The following is a 19,745-nucleotide window of genomic DNA, read 5'->3' on the forward strand; positions in this document are numbered from 1 at the left end:
ACTATGCTACATTGCTTCATCCAACCATCAATTCAGTAATAATCTCTTCACTCTTTCACAAATCACACGCAATCTACCAATAAGTATATGTACCAATATTAATTAATGTGATGCAAATATGCTAAGTAATGCATTGATGCAGAGTAAGAAGAATAATTATTATTCCAATTTATGACTAAAGAATGTACATATATAATCTGGAAAACGTCATTTTTCACATGTGAAATAATTATAAATAACATTTTCACTCTTCCACAAGTGAAATAACTTCATTTTCACGTATTTAATTTGGATATTTATATTCTGACTAGTTTTGCGTTCTTCACGTTACTATGTACTCGTATGAAAAAATTTCATCCTTTACACTCCAATTACTGATAATTATTATAATGTGATCATTCGAATAATAATAATTTTTACTTATTTTCCCATCTTTCTTTTTCTCTCATATTTTCATATACTCACAAATGAATACAGCACTTAACATTTAACATAAAGTAAAACTTAGGACAAAACATATAGAGTTTCGAACGTTTGTATCTCCATAAGAAATTTCTTTGTCTATATATAAAAAATGCAAAAAAGTTTATTTACTTTTATAATCTAGGAGAAATTCCATTCCAACATGTACTCATGTTTGTGGTAGACTTTGTTATTCGATTGACAAAGATAGTGATGAATATGAAAGCTCGAGAATTTGAATTTGAGTTTTACCAAATTTTAACCTTTTAAACTCTTGTAGCATGAAATAAATTTTTTAATCATATTTTTGTTACAGGTGGTGAAAAAATTAATCATATTTCTGTTTTTATATTTCTCATTCCTATTTAAGCTTTATAACTCTTGTAGTGCATTCAATTTTTTTTTTCAAAAAGCAGCATGTGGATTTGTTATCTGAGAACGAATTGTGATGCAAAATGGGATTTACTTTTTCATGAGATCGAAATGTTACATCATCTGTGTTCTATTGTTATATTTTCTTTGGTTGTGTATATAGATATTATTACCATACGTTATTGGCGTAATAGTCGATAATATCCTAATTAACTTTGTGATTATTTATGCATCTTTATTTATAGTTGCTCTTCAGACCTGATCATTGCCTTGCTCTTTTATCATATTGGGACATATACTACTTTCTTTCTTTCTCAAAATGCAAAAAAAAATATTTTGGGATAATTTAATAAGTTTGTTAATAGTTCCCAGACTTTCTTTAAATTATACTTATGTGTACACCGACGCTTGTCTCACCTTCATCATTTCTGATGATTGCATATTTGCATTATTTATTTTTCCCATTTAAAAAAAAAATCGAAACAGTTTCTATTGTTTCCCAGTTCTACGTTAATGTAGAAAGGACAAGAAAAGTTTCGTAATCCATGCTGATTTACAACAATTTAAGCTTAACAGTTTGATTAAATTCATCAAATTATAAACCTCACAGCAACAAAAATGCATTACATATTTCATTTCCCGTTAGAAATTGGTAGATCATCCCATACACAGAAAAAGCCCAATTGGCGTACCACCATAAAAGCAGGAAGTACAATCCATCAATGCATTATTCTAGAAGCGCGAGAAACTCACGTTACCGAAAAAACCGACGAGGTCTCTCCTGTACGGCAGGTACGATCTCCTCTTCTCCCCTTCCTTCACCGCTCTGCTCCTCGCATAAAACGCCTCATGAGCCGCCGCAGCGGAATCGGGTCCTTCGCCGCCGCGTCCTTTCTCCGGCGTTCGGAGCGTCGGATTCTCTCCTCGGCGCTTCGGCGTCAGAAACACAAAACTCTCCTTCCCGTCGCTCCTGCTCCGCAGCAGCAGCAGATCGCGGATCTTCCACCGCCGCCTCGAAGCCGATCCGGTCGATTTGCTTTTCTCGCACTGCCGCAGCGCCGCCGCCGGAACGCTCTCCAGCTCGTCCTCCTCCGACGAGGAGCACGACGGCGCGCGATCGCGATTCTCTTCGGCGAAGAGTTTTCTCAGCGGAATCGGTTCCGATTGCTCGGCTCCGCCGCTGATCTGTATCAAATCGCGGCTGAATACGGGGAAAACCGGTCCGTCGTGGAGGAATTCCGCGGCGGAAACCTCCTTATGATTATCGTCGCATAGCAGAGCGAATTCGAAATCGTCGTCGCCAGCGACTCGGATCGCGATCTCTGCTAATCGATCGGATGAGTAGCTGCTGAAGCTAGGGCATACGCAAACATCGCTATTCATTGATTTTGTTTGCGTATGTTTTGAGAGAGAGAAAAAATCAGAGGGTTTTAGAGAGAGAGAGAGAGAGAGAGAGGAGAGGGGGGAAACGGGAAAGAGAGGAAAGGTTGAATTGAATAAGCGTGTATTTATATGAGGTGACTGAGCCATAGTTGGTGTGGTGTGGTGTGATGTTATCAGCTCACACGGTGCTTCGGAAAAGAATTACGTTGCTCAACTTTGTTTATAACTTACTTTAGCCAAAAAATAAAAATAAAAATGTGTTTGAAGATTATATTCTTCATTGTAGAAGAGATGGCAGTATTTATGATCAACTTCGATACAGGAGATGTAAGTTGCTTCAGTCTCGTTTTAAACATTTGAGGCGTGTGATAAAAATCTGTTCGTGGTAGTGAGACCTGTATACAGTATACTGTGACACTAATTCGATTATGGATTACTTGGCAAGCTAATCGTCGGGTCAGGATACAAGGTTTTTTTTGCATGAGGAGCCACTAATTAGGTTACAAAACTTGTTATTGAGCGATTGCTTGATAATTAAGTACATATTTTCGAGCTAGTATTTTCTTCATAGCTCTACCATCTCTTGTAATAAGAAAAATAATATAAATGATGTTATGTAACAATCTTATTTAGCCGATTTTAACCCGAAAACTTATTAGTTGTCACGGAATCTGATTTTTCAGTTAATATTTCCTACTAAATGGCTTATTTTATTGATTTTGGAAAGAAAAAAAACAACCATCAAGCACAAGTATATCATATCAAAGTGCAACGTTATTTTCTTCAATCGGGAAAAGCCAAATTGATAGTAGATAAAAATTAAAAGAAGTCAGTCAATTGATGCTAATTGATTTTTTTTTCTTCTGAATGATGATTCTGCTTAAATAGAATAATAGTCAATAGAGGCAGGATCCAGAATCTCCCTCCGCCGCCGCTGTCGACTCCCTCCACGGCGCCACCAATCTCCGGTCATTCTCCCTCTTCTCAGTCCCTCGGCTCCGGCCTCACTCAGGTCCATGATGATTCCGCGAATTTTTGATGATGATAAATGCTCGTAAAAATAAATTACGACACAGAGAATTTTACGTGGTTCGATTTACTGAGGTAAATCTACGTCCACGGGGAGAAATGGGGGCAGGTTTGTATTGCTTGATCTGCGAATTACAGCTTACAACACAGACTTGCTATATGATTATTTCTCTAGAGAGATTCTAACCTTTTTCTACCAGATCTAAGTTCTATTTATATAATGAACTCAGATCATGGCTTGCGTCACCACCCTAAGTCGTGGATGTCGTGTAGGTTATGGCCTAAGATCGTGGGTGAAGCGTAGGTCATGGCCTACGATCGTGGCCTGAACTGACATCACGTGGTAGTGGGTGTGATGGACATCCTGTATGGGTCCACTAACTCCTTGTTCGGTCGAATACCGAGACCGAACTGCTTTGGTTGCCGATCTGAGAGTAGAGCTTGATGCCGACCTGAGAGCAGAGCTTGATTGGTTGGCTTTTACCGAGCTGTAGGCTGAGGCCGAACTCTTTGGTAATGCCGAACTCCTCCGAACTCTTTGGTAATGCCGAACTCATACTCCTCCTTGGGCTTTGGGCTGATGGGCCGTCACTGCTGTTGGGCTTGTTTAGTTCGTACCCCATCACTACCCCCCCCGAAAGACGAAGTGAATCACTTCGGCGAAGCGAGTCACTTCGGCATTCTGGATAAAGGTACGGGGGAGGCTGACGTCAGGGGACGTGCCTTGCATGTGACTGCATTAAATGCGACAGTAAAATCCGGCCGTTGAATCCTGAAAAGGTGGGATTCGAAACGGTGCGACGATTTTGAAATCTTCGCCGAATCTGATAAATATGCTCTTTCTTCCTCATTTGAACACCTTTGCTGTTGCGTCTTCTATACTCTCTCTTTCTCGAGAAATTTTCTTCCGCTTTCAAGAGCTTCTTCAGACTTTCTTCACTTTCAAAAAGTAAGAAAAATGTCTTCTTCTTCTTCTTCGGAGTCGGGTAGCGTTAGGAAAGGGGGTAAGGGGTCTTCTAGCCGGAAAGAATCCGGGGAGAAGACCGTAGAGTATTTTCACAGTATCTTGAGTAAGGATACTGTGATATCCCTTTACGAAAAATACTCTTTTCCTGGGGGGAAGGCGGTGGTACCTGACGGTGATCACAGGGCTGACTCCCCGCCGGAGGGTTACGTCACCGTGTACGAGGCCTGCTTAGAATGCGGGCTTCGTTTCCCCCTCCCTTCTGCCTTTATAGATTTACTAGATTTTTTTCAGCTTCCTTTAGGCCAGGTGACTCCGAACTCTTGGAGGCACTTGTCGGCCTTCGCTGCCGAACTCCGTAGGTTAGGAAGGGATTTGTCTTTGAAGGCGATCCTTAAATTCTTTCAATTTAAGAGGAAGGGGTCTTGGTTTTACTTGATCCCTTTACAGCCCTTTAGGGCCTTTTGTAAAACGAAGTGGCCGAAGTGGCAAAATCGCTTCTTCTACTATGATAGGACCGCGGCTCCTAGTTTTCCCTGGAGAGGGCCGGAGTCCGTTATCCGTCACCCTCGGCCTGAACCGTTGGACGAGCTCGATGGCGAGCTCAACAAGATTCCCATAGTTAGGAAACAATACACGGAGTCTGAGCTCGTCAAGGGCGACGTCGTGTTCGACATCTCGTCTTCGGACGAAGAGGCCGAGGGTGAGGATTTCTCTTTATCTTTATGCTCTACTGCTTTAACGAAGAAAATCTGACTTTGCTTTCTTGCTTTTTGGCAGTGTTCATGTTGAATAAGGCTATCAGAAAGTCCTCCGAGCTTGTGGAGCCGGAGAGAGAGAAGGCTACCAGCTCGGCGCCTGATGCCGAGAAGAATCCGAAGAGGCAAAAGACCTCTTCGGGTCCAAAGAAGCCGGAGTCGACTTCGGCAAGCAAGAAGGGGAAGACCCAGAAGCCCCCAAGGGCGCCAGAGAAAGACGTGGTCTTGGCGCCTCCTTCGGAGCATATCTGTGAGCCATTTTTATGGCCCACGGACTTCGCCGAGGTGAATTGTCTCCTTGATTCTTTGGCTTGGCTTCTGTCCTGTATTTTTGGTGCCCTCTGTTGACTTTTTTCCTTATCCATTTTCAGAGGAACGATATGCTCTCCAAGCTCGTCGCAGTCGAACTCTCCAAGGCGTCCCACGACTATGCTGAGATGCAGAGGAAATTGGCGGCTGCTTGTCACCGGGCCGAGCAGGCTGAGGCGAACTTTGAGAAAGCCAGAGCTGCTAGGATTTCGGCCCAGGATGAAGCTCAGTTTGCCAAAAACCAGCTCGTCATCCAGCGAGAGCAGGCGAAGCGGAGCGATGCTGCTGCCGTGGTTTCCCAAGGGGAGGCTCTCCGTGTTTACACGGAGAAACTCTTTTTGAGCAGCCAGTTCTCGGCCTTTGTCGGTAGCCTGGTAAGGCTAATTGCCGATAAGGGCGAGCAGGGGGCCGACGTCGTGCTGCCTCTGTACAGCCGAGAGATAGCAGCTCGGCTTCAGAATCTGCCGCTCCTTGAGGAGCTCGCTTCATCTTCGGTCCTGCTTTCTGCAGACCGAGTCCGGAGTTGTCGAGCTGATCGGGACGAGAACCTGGAGGCTATCTTTGCCTCCGTGGGACCCGTTTCACCCGCTTCGACTTACAACGGAGAGGGTGAGGCCGAGCCGCTGGAGCGGGAGGCCGAAGTCGATCAGGCCGGGCATCCGGAGAAGGAGGCCGATCAGGAGGCGGAGGCGAGGCCGGCAGGAGGCGAGGCCGAGGCTGAGGTAGCCCAGGAGAAGGAAGCTGTACCAGACCGAGGAGCCGGAGACGAAGCAGGCGGAGTATGATTTCGTCTCCCTTCTCTTAGTCTAGTTTCTTCCTTGTAAAATGGCCTTGAAGCCCTAGTGTAAAAAATTTTCCTTGTGAATGAAAAATTCTCTACATTTGTCTTCGTATAGCTTTTCGTACTCGCCTTTATTCCTGTTGTATTTTACTATCTGCTCGGTACAGCTGCCGAACTAATATAGCTGCTTTGTACTCAAGGAGATGGAGATACTTCACTGGAAACGGCTGTACTCTTCGGCTTTAGACGAAGCTGAGAGAAGAGCTATAGCCGATCAGACGAAGAATGACGAGCTTCTGGCTCGTTTAGTGAAGCTGGAGGCCGATAATAAGGACTTAGAGTCCGATAAGAAGGATCTGGAGGCCGAGCTGAATACGACCATTGCTGAGAGGACTGCGTACGAGGATTACATCCGTGTGCGCGGGGGATTGACCATCTCAGATGTTCAGGAACGAGTTGACGAACTGTGGGAGGAGTATAATGTGCTCCGGAGGAACAATGCGCTGGAGAGCTCGGCTTGCCAACAAGTCGTGAAATCATTGCGGCGCTGGGCTTCTCGGTATGACATTGTTCTTGCCCGGCGTCCCTCAATTGAGAGATTCCTCCGGCATATCGCGCCAACAGATGCTCGCACTCCAGATCAAACCTCTGGTTCCCTTGTTCAAAATCCTACTCCCAGCCAACAACGAACTCCGGAACAGCCGGAAACGTCAAGACGAGAACGGGCTCAGGAGCAACCGGAATCGTCAAGACGGGGACGGACTGAAATTCGCCGAGGAGTTGTGACTATGAGCGAGCAAGATCAGCAGATGCTTATTGCAGAGACTCTTCATCGCCGAGGTGTTAGGACTTCTCGGGCTCGGGGAAGAGGCGTTGGGTCGAGGATAGCATCTCGTCGACCTGCTTATTCTTCATCTGCTCGGAACAACCGAACTCGGCTTCCAGAGGATTTTGCAGATAGGTGGCTTAACTTCAGCAACCCTGGACAGTAGAATAGTCCTTTGTAATAGCGTAACGCCATTTTGTAGGGTAGCGGAGTTGTATGCTGAACAAGATTTGATAAATGAAATTTTGTTTTCGCTTCTAACACTGTATTTACAGCTTAGCGAAAAAATTTCATCGTACTTGTCCTCGGTCTTATGAAGTAAATTTCTTTGACCGGACTTGGTCCTTGGTCTGATGAAATAAACATCTTTGACCGGACTCGTCTTTGGTCTGATGAAATAAACATCTTTGACCGGACTCGTCTTTGGTCTGATGAAATAAACATCTTTGACCGGACTCGTCTTTGGTCTGATGAAATAAACATCTTTGACCGGACTCGTCTTTGGTCTGATGAAATAAACATCTTTGACCGGACTCGTCTTTGGTCTGATGAAATAAACATCTTTGACCGGACTCGTCTTTGGTCTGATGAAATAAACATCTTTGACCGGACTCGTCTTTGGTCTGATGAAATAAACATCTTTGACCGGACTCGTCTTTGGTCTGATGAAATAAACATCTTTGACCGGACTCGTCTTTGGTCTGATGAAATAAACATCTTTGACCGGACTCGTCTTGGGTCTGATGAAATAAACATCTTTGACCGGACTCGTCTTTGTGTTCTAATTTGGCGATTTTCGTCGCCGGGATCGAACTTTCCCTTGTCCTAATTCGGCGAGTTTTATCGCGTGGATCGGACTTTCCCAGTTAACCGAAGTGGTCTTATGCAGTAAACCTCTTTGACTAGACATGGTCGTCCTCGGTCTTATGAGGTAAACTGCTTTGACCGAACTTGGTCGTCCTAATTCGGCGAGTTTTATCGCGTGGATTGGACTTTCCCTTGTCCTAATTCAGGCAAGTTTTATCGCGAGAATCGGACTTTTGTTGCAGTTCGTTTCAGACGAAGTGCTTGATTCTTAAGCAGAATTGTGGTCTTGTATCCTCTTTAGAAGCTTTGACACACAATCGTGGGCTTGTTGCAGCTCGTTTCAGACGAACTGCTTGTTTAAGCTGAATTGTGGTCTTGTATCCTCTTTAGAAGCTTTGACACACAATCGTGGGCTTGTTGCAGCTCGTTTCAGACGAACTGCTTGTTTAAGCTGAATTGTGGTCTTGTATCCTCTTTAGAAGCTTTGACACACAATCGTGGGCTTGTTGCAGCTCGTTTCAGACGAACTGCTTGTTTAAGCTGAATTGTGGTCTTGTATCCTCTTTAGAAGCTTTGACACACAATCGTGGGCTTGTTGCAGCTCGTTTCAGACGAACTGCTTGTTTAAGCTGAATTGTGGTCTTGTATCCTCTTTAGAAGCTTTGACACACAATCGTGGGCTTGTATGTTCTAAAAAGGGGATCAGCCTTTGAAGAACGAGATACCTCAGTTTTATTTGTAAGAGACGACACTCACATAGACAGACACAACGCACGTAGAGACAAGAACAAGTAAAAAACAAAGAAAACACACAAGACTGACTGACCGGACTGTCTCTTACAAATGGAACTTCTTGAGGTTGGAAACGTACCATGTTCGGGGTACTTGTGCTCCTGACACGAGTCAATTTGTAAGACCCTTTGCCGAGGCCTTCTGACACCCGATATGGAACTTCCCATGTGGGTTCGAGTTCGCCCAGCTTTTCTGCTCGGCTTACTTCGTTGTTTCTCAAGATGAGATCTCCCACTTGAAATTGCAGCTTTTTCACCCTTTGGTTATAATACCGGGCTACTTGCTCCTTGTACTTGGCTGCTTTTATGCAGGCCAATTCTCTTCTTTCTTCGGCCAGATGTAGTTCGGCTCTTAGTCCGTCACCATTCATTTCTGAGGAGAAATTGAGTTCGGGGACTGGATATGCCGATCTCAACCGGAATCACGGCTTCAGTGCCGTACACCATCGAGTTCGGCTCCGGTGTGACTTCGGTCACTTCGCCGGCCTCTGATTCCGGCTGCTGTGATTGCTATGCTGGATGGTGCCGAACTGATTGCTCGGCACTTTTAAGCGCAATCTGCGAACACACTTGCTCTTTTTCGATCACCTCGGATGACCGCTATCTCTCCTTTAGTGGAGAAGGTGTTCGGCGAGGATGCCTCTGATCGCTATGACCGGGCTTCTTTTTGTCTTCTCTGGATGAGCTGTCTAAAGACCGTTTTCGACGGTCTGCCTCATCGGCACGAGAAAACTTGTCCGCAATGTCCCACATCTCTTGAGCTGTTTGCGGACCGCACTCCACGAGCTTTCTGTAGAGAGCTCCGGGCAGGATTCCATTTTGGAATGCCGAAATGACAAGTAGATCATTGAGATTATCTACTTGTAGGCATTCCTTGTGGAATCTCGTCATAAAATCGCTGATCTTTTCGTCGCGACCTTGACGTATAGAAAGCAGCTGAGCCGAAGTGATCCGGGCTTCCGCTTTCTGAAAGAACCTCCTGTGGAAAGCATCCATTAGATCTCGGTAGGATCTAATGCTGCCTTGGGGGAGGCTATCGAACCACCTTCTTGCGTTCCCGATAAGCAGCTCGGGAAACAGCTTGCACATGTGGACCTCGTTGAGACCCTGGTTCGCCATGTTATATTGATAGCGTCCCAAGAAATCATGAGGATCCACGAGTCCGTCATAGGTCATCGACGGAGTTCGGTAGTTCTGTGGTAGGGAAGTTCGGGTAATATCGTCCGAGAACGGAGTCCTCAATGCTCCGTACATGGCGAACCCGACATTTCTTTGGTATGGAGGAGATGGAGTTCTCCTGTGATTCCGGTACCGAGGATTCTTTCTTCTGGAAGACATGATACTACTGCGGTAGTGACTGTCTCGTATGGAGGGAGAGGGAGAATCCGCCGTTTTCGCCTCCGGCTGCTTTTGGCTTTTTTGCAGGAAGGTTAAGAATTCCTCCTGCTTTTCAGCCAAAAACAGCTTGACAGCCTCGTTCAAATCGGGCTGCTGGGAAGACTCGGTGTGACGGCTTTTGGAGCGGCTTGTTCCTCCGCCATGAGAACGGGTGGTAGATTTATCCCTAGGCCGTTTTCCAGACCTATGGGATGGATTGGCTTCCTCCTGGTTCTCCCGGGCAGGAATGCGGGTACTCTGCGATCTGGTATGCATTTTTTGGGTGGAAAAAATGGTCAAAAATTCGCTTTATCACAGATTTGGTTCTCTGTTTCCCACAGACGGCGCCAGTGATGATTCCGCGAATTTTTGATGATGATAAATGCTCGTAAAAATAAATTACGACACAGAGAATTTTACGTGGTTCGATTTACTGAGGTAAATCTACGTCCACGGGGAGAAATGGGGGCAGGTTTGTATTGCTTGATCTGCGAATTACAGCTTACAACACAGACTTGCTATATGATTATTTCTCTAGAGAGATTCTAACCTTTTTCTACCAGATCTAAGTTCTATTTATATAATGAACTCAGATCATGGCTTGCGTCACCACCCTAAGTCGTGGATGTCGTGTAGGTTATGGCCTAAGATCGTGGGTGAAGCGTAGGTCATGGCCTACGATCGTGGCCTGAACTGACATCACGTGGTAGTGGGTGTGATGGACATCCTGTATGGGTCCACTAACTCCTTGTTCGGTCGAATACCGAGACCGAACTGCTTTGGTTGCCGATCTGAGAGTAGAGCTTGATGCCGACCTGAGAGCAGAGCTTGATTGGTTGGCTTTTACCGAGCTGTAGGCTGAGGCCGAACTCTTTGGTAATGCCGAACTCCTCCGAACTCTTTGGTAATGCCGAACTCATACTCCTCCTTGGGCTTTGGGCTGATGGGCCGTCACTGCTGTTGGGCTTGTTTAGTTCGTACCCCATCAGTCCACAATGAGAGCAAGCAAACAACTCTGACAGAAATATGAGCTCATATGTAAATGCTCTTTTGCAGTCCAATGTTTATCAAATACAAAAAAGATTGAAAACAAATTACATAAAAACACAATGCATGTTTATTACCACTTTTGCAGTCCAATGTTAACTCTACCAGTCACAAAGGTCTAATTGCTCTCCATATAGATCCTCACGTTCTTCTACTATCTTTTTCGCTGACGCCACAGCTGCTTCACTGCACCAATACATCCAAATCGATTTCAGCGTTGCTATTTCTCCAACTTCAGATGGGATTTCCTCGAGTTCGGAAAAATAATAGAGTCTAAGCTCCTCGAGAAGTGGAAAGTGGGAGCTGTCTGACACAATCCAATTTACTAGACCACTACAACCCGACAACTTTAGAAACTTGAGCTTCTGGAACTGGCCTTCAATTGTTTCCCACTTGCCTGTTTTGAAGACACCATTTTTAAATACGAGCTTCTCAAGAAGAGGCAACGAACCGATTTTAGGCAATATGTCTTCCAACTTTGTGCCAAACTTCGTGCTATAAAGGTCTTTAACAACCAACTTCTTGATAGAATTGGGGAAATTAATCCTCAGCAAAAAGTCACCACTTTGATAAAGGGTGCTGCAGCGTAAGCTTTCCAATTTACTGAAGCATTGAAGATAGCTTAGACAGTTTTGTCCCTCCTTTTGATCCGAATAGTATGTTAAATCCAATTTCTTCACATTGGGAATTCGTTTAACCACCTCCTCATTCAATAACAAATCCTCAACTCCTTTGAGTGTTTGTAGATTCTCCATAATGACAATGTCACTATCGTCACTACGAGGATTTGGGAGAATCAATTTTTCCGGAAATTCAAGATGCCGAAGTTGATGCAATTTCCATATTTCATTTGGTGCATGAAGATTGTTCGCAAAAGATGAATAAATAATCAATGTCTGCAGATTCCAAAGGAGATCAATTGAACTAGAGAATCTGGACTCATGATGAACACTGATAGCAAGGTACCGTGAGTTCACCAATTCAATCACATTTTCTAGGAAATAACTATCATAATTATCACTTGCCCTGAATGTCCTCAACAATCGAAGATCCTGAGACGGTAGAAATTTGCCATCCTCAGGTACTGCTTTGTCATACTGACATATTATTGAACGAGTATGTGACAAAGATGCTAACAACCCTGCAGTTTTAAGAACGACTCGACGTTCGCTAATACTGGCCGGAGGATCATCTCTTACGACGTGGTAAAATCTTTCCTTTTCAGCTTCTTTCAAACACAAATCTCTCAACAAATCATGAGTTTTACAATACTTAACGTTTCCAGTAGACCCCAACTCATCAACTAAAACGAGATTTCTATCAACCAATTCCTTAAAATACTCTTGCGCAAGTGTTTCCAAACATTTTCCACTCCTTGGTTTCAAAAATCCTTCAGACATCCATAGCTGCTCGAGCATTGACACGCGGATACGGTAATCTTCCTCAAAAACACCCAGATACAGAAAACATGGCTTTAAATAGTTCGGCAGATGGATATAGCTCATCCTCAATATTTTCAAGCAAAATTCATCATTAGTATTAATAACAATTGAATTCAAATTTTTCTCTATATCCTACCAACATTCTTTTGTGCGCTCAGATTTTGCCAAAAGACCTCCTATTATAGCAATTGATAAAGGAAGTCCTTTACAATTTGCTACAATATTCTCTCCAATCTTCTCCAACTCAATTGGACAACTTACTTTCCCGAACACGGTCTTACAAAATAAATCCCAACTACTAGCCTCATCTAGAAATTTCATGCCAATTATACAAGTCTCGTTCAACTGAGAACTCAAGTCAGACAGCCTAGTTGTTACGATTATTCGACTCCCATTTTGGTTATCAGGAAAGAAATTTTTTATCTTCTCCCACGCCTCTATGGTCCACATATCATCCATTATTACAAGATATCTCCTACCAAACAAAAACTGGTACAGATTTTGTCCCAACTCATTCTCATTCAGATCACTACTTGAATCTCCTCCACTAGCTCGAAAAAGAACGTCTCTAAGTGTTTCTCTAACATTATAAGTTTGAGAGATTGTAGTCCAAGCACGAATATCAAAACGATCCTTAACAAGTGCATTCTCAAATAGTTTCATGGCAAGAGTGGTCTTACCAATTCCACCCATCCCCGTGATGGGGATGATCTGGCGGTTGAGTTGATCACTGGTGAGCTTATCCAAAACTTCAAGAAACACCTCGTCAGAGCCCACGATCACGTTCTCTTTCATAGTGGGAGAAGACGCCGACAAGGCAGCAACGGGTTTCTGCTTGGTCTGAGCTTCAACAGCAATGCTCTTCACCTCTTTGTTGATCAGATCCATTTCTTCTATCACTTTCTGTAGATTGTGATAGAAGTCATGATCTTCAACGATTGTGGATCCACTGTGAATTTGATCAACAATATGGGATTCGATAAGATCCTCAGCCGCGTAAACTGCATCAGCAATGCGACGCTCCAATGGATCAGCATCGTGGCTATCAGCAAAAGGGGAAATATAGCAATCAAGAAACTCCTGCAAGAAGGTAATGTTTTGAGTGAGGGATTGAACATGTTTTTGGTTGATAGAAATGGGAGGAGAAGGATGTTTGTCGAGGGTATCTATGATATGCATAAGAGAAACCAGAGCTCCATAAGCAGCCATGATTAACAACTCTCTCTCTATGTGAATGATAATAAGGTAATATTTAGAACACAACCAATCTTGTATTGGACGAAGAACGCATGTGGAGAGTTCTTAAAATCAACAAAAGATGCTATATTTGTCGGATACACTCTAATTTATTATATGCTAAACTTACTTCAATCAATAGTCCAACTATTGATATGCGAACCTAGTGTGGCTAGCATTATAATTATAGGTTAAAGTTACTTTAATTATTAGGTTAACGTTACTTTAATTACTAGTCCAACAATTAGTATGCGAACCTAGTGTGGCTAGCATTTTAATTACGGGATATTGACCCTTAATATCTTGAAACTTTCAAAAGGTTTTGTTTATAACTTACTTTAGCTAAAAAATAAAATAAAAATGTGTTTGAAGATTATATTCTTCATTGTAGAAGAGATGGCATTATTTATGATCAACTTCGATAGAGGAGATGTAAGTTGCTTTAGTCTCGTTTTAAATATTTGAGGTGTGTGATAAAAATCGGTTCGTGGTAGTGAGACATGTATACTATAACATTACTTGGAAAGCTAATCGTCGGGTCAGGATACAAGGTTTTTTTTTTGCATGAGGAGCCACTAATTAGGTTACAAAACTTGTTATTGAGCGATCGCTTGATAATTAAGTACATATTTTCGAGCTAGTATTTTCTTTATAGCTCTACCATCTCTTGTAACAAAGAAAAATCATATAAATGATGTTATTGATGGAGTACGTACTAAACAAGCCCAACAGCAGTAAAGCCCATCAGCCTAAAGCCCAAGAAAGAGTATCAGTTCGGCATGACTAAAGAGTATCAGAGTTCAGTTCGGCACAACCAAAGAGTTCGGCCCCAGCCTACAGCTCGGTAAAAGCCAACCAATCAAACTCTGCTCTCAGGTCGGCATCAAGCTCTACTCTCAGATCGGCAAAAGCTGCTCGGCCATAATTCAGCAGTTCGGTCTCAGTATTCGACCGAACTAGGAGATAGTGGACTCATGCAGGATTTCCACCTCCACCACCCACGATCTATTTAGTGGTGTCAAGCAGTCATTAACTCATGCAGGATAGTGGACCCATGCAAGATCGCCACGATCTCCACGACATCCACTACCTAGTAAATGGCTGCATGCCACGATCTAGGTTCAATGTATAAATAGAACCTAGATCAGATAGATAGGTTAAGTTCTAAATAGACTCTCTCGCTTTCTAGAGATAAAATACAAAATATCAAGTCTGTATTGTAAGCTGTAAGAAAACAGATCAAGCAATACAACTCTGCCCTCATTTCTTCCCGTGGACGTAGATTTACCTCAGTAAATCGAACCACGTAAAATCTCTGTGTCGTGATCTGCGTTTTTCCAGCATTCTTCAAACACCGTCGAAAATTCGCAGACTCATCACTGGCGCCGTCTGTGGGAAACAGAGAACCAAATTTGTGATAAAGCGAATTTTTGACCCTTTTTCCACCCCAAAAAAATGCATACCAGATCACATAACACCCATAATACCGTTCGTGATAACCGTGAGGAAGCTAGTCCAGCTCGCAGGTCTGAAAAACGGCCTCGGGAGACATCTACCTCCGGTTCTCACGAAGGAGGAACAAGCCACTCCAGGAGTCATCGCACCGAGTCTTCCCAGCAGCCCGATTTAAATGAAGCTGTCAAGCTGTTCTTGGCCGAGAAGCAGGAGGAGTTCTTAACCTTCCTGCAGAAGAGCCAACAGCCGGAGAAGACAACGACGGATTCTCCCTCCTCATCTAGGCATGAAAGTCACTACCGCAGTAGTGACGTGTCTTCCAGGAGAAAGAATCCTCAACCTCGACATGTTCCTGTTCCTCCTCGGTACCGGAACCACAGGAGAACTCCATCTCCTCCGTACCGAAGAGATGCCGGGTTCGCCATGTACGGAGCATTAAAGACTCCGTTCTCGGACGATATCACCCGAACTCCTTTGCCGCGGAACTACCGAACTCCGTCGATAACCTATGACGGACTCGTGGATCCTCATGATTTCTTGGGACGCTATCAATATAACATGGCGAACCAGGGTCTCAACAAGGTCCACATGTGCAAGCTGTTCCCCGAGCTGCTCATCGGGAACGCCAGAAGGTGGTTCGACAGCCTTCCTCAAGGCAGCATTAGATCCTACCGAGATCTAATGGATGCTTTCCACAGGAGGTTCTTTCAGAAAGCGGAAGTCCGAATCACTTCGGCTCAGCTGCTTTCCATTCGTCAAGGTCGCGACGAAAGAATCAGCGACTTTATGACAAGATTCCACAAGGAATGCCTGCAAGTAGACGATCTCAACGATCTGCTTGTCATCTCGGCATTCCAAAATGGAATCCTGCCCGGAGCTCTCTACAGGAAGCTCGTTGAGTGCGGTCCGCGGACAGCTCAAGAGATGTGGGACATTGCGGACCAGTTTTCTCGTGCGGATGAGGCAGACCGTCGAAACGGTCTTTAGACAGCTCATCCCGAGGAGACGAAAAGAAGCCCGATCATAGCGATCAGAGGCTTCCTCGCCGAACTCCTTTTGAAAGAATTCAAAGGGCACCGGTACAAGGCAGATTGGGACCACGTCTCAATCCTGAGAAGCCGCCCGCTCAGTTCGTACCCTTAAACAAGTCAAGAGCGGAAATTTTCGAACTACATTCCGATATGTTCGAAAAACCAAGGCGGATGACGAAATCGGCCGCGCGGCGACCTCAGGATCAATATTGCTCCTTCCATCAAGCCCACGGACACGATACCGAGGAGTGCCGAGATTTGGCTGCAGGTATTGATGTTCTTGTGAAAACAGGAACGTTAAAAAAATACCAAAGCAAGCAGCCGAAAAAGAACAAAAGGCAGAGAGGTGCGAACTGCAATCCTCAGGATCCGAAAAGGCATGAGGATCCCGAAGACGACGACGAGCCGCAATATGATGGAGTAATCCAGACTATTGATGCTCTCCCTGCCGGGAAGACTAAGTCGTCCCTAAAAGCAGAACGCAGAGGTTCCAATCAAGAGGAGCCAACACATAAAAGGCTGAAGAAAGACGAAGTGATTACATTTTCAGATGCCGATCCCGTCCCAGCCATCTCTCCTCACCAAGACGCTATTGTCATTCAAGCCGGAGTGGCAAACAAACTGATCCACAGAGTATTTGTGGATACAGGAGCATCAGTCAGCATTCTTTTTAAGGAATGTTTCGATAAAATGGAAGTGGACCCAGCTCGGCTCAGTCCGGCTCCGCTTCCTCTGAAAAGTTTCGCCCAGGAGGACACCCGCCCTGAAGGTATTATCAGCCTTCCAATCACGGTGGGAAAAGCGCCTACAAGCTCCAATACGATGATCGAGTTCTTTGTGGTGAAAGCTCGGTCCCCGTACAACATCATCCTGGGGAGAGACTGGCTCAACACAGTTCGGGCCGTTTGCTCTACTTATCACCTCACCATCAAGATCCCTACTAAAGGAGGGATAGCGGTCATCCGAGGTGACCAAAAGAGAGCAAAGGAATGTCTGCAAATTGCGCTTAGAAGTGCCGAGCAGTCAGATCGGCACCACCAAGCATAGCAATCACAGCAGCCGGAGTCAGAGACGATGACCGAAGTCATACCGGAGCCGAACTCGATGACAGTTCAGCTGTACGAAGACGATCCATCCAGAACGGTTAAGATCGGCTTCGCGGGAACGCCTCTACTTCGGGAAAAAACCATCCAGCTCCTCAAGGAGTATAAAGACGTCTTTGCATGGTCTCCGTTGGACATGACCGGAGTGCCCCCCGAGGTAATCACTCATCGGTTAAATATTGATCCTTCGGTCCGGCCGATAAAACAGAAGCAAAGACTCTTTGCGGCAGAACGAAGTCAAGTCATCCATGACGAAGTCCGCCAATTACTAAAAGCGGATGTACTATTCGAGGTGAAATATCCTTCTTGGGTGGCCAATCCTGTGATGATCAAGAAAAAAGGAGGAGGATGGCGGATGTGCATAGATTTTACCGATCTAAACAAGCATTGTCCTAAAGATTGCTATCCCCTTCCGAATATAGATAAAAAAGTAGAAGCTTTGATCGGCTTCGAAATTTTCTGTTTTCTTGATTTATACAAAGGATATCACCAAGTGTTGATGGATGAGAGTGACGCTCCGAAAACAGCTTTCATTACCGATTTCGGCATTTTCGCTTATAAAAAGATGCCATTCGGTTTAAAGAATGCCGGAGCCACTTATCAAAGGATGGTAGACAAGCTTTTTCGGCACCTAATCGGAAAACAGGTTGAAGTGTATGTCGACGACATAGTTGTCAAAAGCAAAAGCACTTCGGAGTACGAAGACAACCTCAAATCCACTCTCAATGTGCTCCGAAAAGCCAACCTCAAACTCAACCCCCAAAAATGTACCTTTTTGGTAGATTCGGGAAAGTTTCTGGGTTGTTTGGTTTCAAGGGACGGACTCAAGGCAAACCCCTCAAAAGTTCAAGTCGTTCAGAACATGGCAATGCCGAAGTCCATACATGACGTGCAAAGGCTAACCGGATGTCTAGCCGCACTGAATCGATTCCTTTCCCAAGCAGCCGAAAAGCAACTGCCGTTCTTCAAGGTGTTGAAAAAGGCACCAAAGTTCGAGTGGGGAGCCGAGCAGAAAAAGGCCTTTGACGAGCTCAAAAGTTATCTAGCCGAGCTTCCTATTCTCTCTGCTCCAACCAAAGCCTAAGTAATTTTCTTATACTTAGCGGCATCCGATCAAACCATTAGCGCGGTGCTTGTACGAGAAGAAGGCCTAAAGCAGTTTCCCATCTACTTTACAAGCCGAGCATTAAGAGGTCCAGAAACAAGGTATCAACCTCTGGAGAAAATTGCTCTGGCGTTAGTAAATGCAGCAAGGAGACTGCGGCCGTACTTCTATGCTCACAAGGTACGCGTCTTAACCGATCTGCCTCTTCGGCAAGTTTTGACCAAGCCAGAAGCATCAGGCAGAATCGCCAAATGGGCCATAGAGCTGGGAGAACACTCAATCGAGTACCTACCTCGAAAAGCCATCAAGGGACAAGCCTTGGCAGATTTTCTTGCAGAGGCCAAGTTCGATCAAGCAATCCCTGTCATTGCCGAACAGAAAAATTCTGCCAATGCCGAACTAGCACAGCCCTTGGAATCCGAAGTAGAGCCGCCAGACTGCTGGAGCGGATTCGTAGATGGAGCTTCAAACAAGATGGGAAGTGGAGCTGGTATTTTACTTGTCGCTCCCGACGGACACGAGGTAACTTATTCACTTCGTTTCTTATTCCCAACTACTAATAACGAAGCCGAATACGAAGCCCTCCTTGCCGGACTCCAGCTAGCGCAAAGTCTGCTCGTCAAATCTCTCAAAGTCCATTGTGATTCACAAGTCATAGTAAATCACATGTTGGGTACAAGTGAAGCTCGTGACGAGAGAATGAAGAAATATCTAGACAAAGCGCAAAGCATCAGCCGAAGTTTCTCCTATTTTCGGATAATCCGCATTCCCAGAGCGGGAAATAGCCGAGCAGATACCTTAAGTAAGTTGGCCTCAGATCCGAGCTCAAAGGCGGAAGAATTAATGCATCGAAGCATTGATGAAGCCGAGGTACATTCAGTGTCCAGCTCGCCGAACTGGATGACGCCAATCTTGCAGTATCTGGATCAAGGACAATTGCCCGAGGATAAGAGAGAAGCTCGGAAGATCACGTGCCAAGCACTTCGGTACGAACTTCATGAAGGAGTCCTCTTTAGAAAGTCTTACCTCCAGCCGTTATTGCGGTGCGTAGGACCAGAAGAGACGGACTACATCCTCAGAGAAGTTCATGAAGGATCGTGCGGCAGCCACATCGGAGCTAGAGCTTTAGCTAAAAAAGTTCTAAGATGGGGATATTACTGGCCAACCTTGGTACAAGAAGCAGTGCAGCTCGTCAAGACATGCCCGAAGTGCCAAATCCATGCAAATATCCCAAGGATGCCGCAGACCGATCTATCCACTATGCAAAGCCCTTGGCCTTTCATGCAATGGGGCATAGACATAGTGGGACCACTTCCTCAAGCTCCTCGGCAAATGAAATTCCTAATCGTTGCCGTGGACTACTTTACGAAGTGGGTGGAAGCTGAACCATTAGCTACGATAACGAGCTCGAAGGCATTGGATTTCGTCTGGAAGAATATAGTGTGCCGATTTGGCATACCCCACATC

General features: G+C 44.8%; 3 protein-coding genes across 3 annotated transcripts; all 3 read right to left on the minus strand.

Moving 5' to 3' along the window:
* Positions 1 to 1,566: 1,566 nt before the first annotated feature.
* Positions 1,567 to 2,217, minus strand: LOC121779260. The gene has a single exon (XM_042176573.1). The coding sequence runs from the start codon at positions 2,215 to 2,217 to the stop codon at positions 1,567 to 1,569; it is 651 nt and encodes a 216-aa protein (XP_042032507.1).
* An 8,790-nt stretch (positions 2,218 to 11,007) lies between these two features.
* LOC121779261 (putative late blight resistance protein homolog R1A-3) lies at positions 11,008 to 12,324 on the minus strand. Its single transcript, XM_042176574.1, has one exon. The coding sequence runs from the start codon at positions 12,322 to 12,324 to the stop codon at positions 11,008 to 11,010; it is 1,317 nt and encodes a 438-aa protein (XP_042032508.1).
* A 156-nt stretch (positions 12,325 to 12,480) lies between these two features.
* LOC121779262 (putative late blight resistance protein homolog R1A-10) lies at positions 12,481 to 13,557 on the minus strand. The gene has a single exon (XM_042176575.1). It carries the CDS (start codon positions 13,555 to 13,557, stop codon positions 12,481 to 12,483), a length of 1,077 nt encoding a protein of 358 aa, XP_042032509.1.
* Positions 13,558 to 19,745: the final 6,188 nt, after the last annotated feature.

This window comes from Salvia splendens, chromosome 19 (genome assembly GCF_004379255.2).
Source record: "Salvia splendens isolate huo1 chromosome 19, SspV2, whole genome shotgun sequence".
Taxonomy (NCBI): domain Eukaryota; kingdom Viridiplantae; phylum Streptophyta; class Magnoliopsida; order Lamiales; family Lamiaceae; genus Salvia; species Salvia splendens.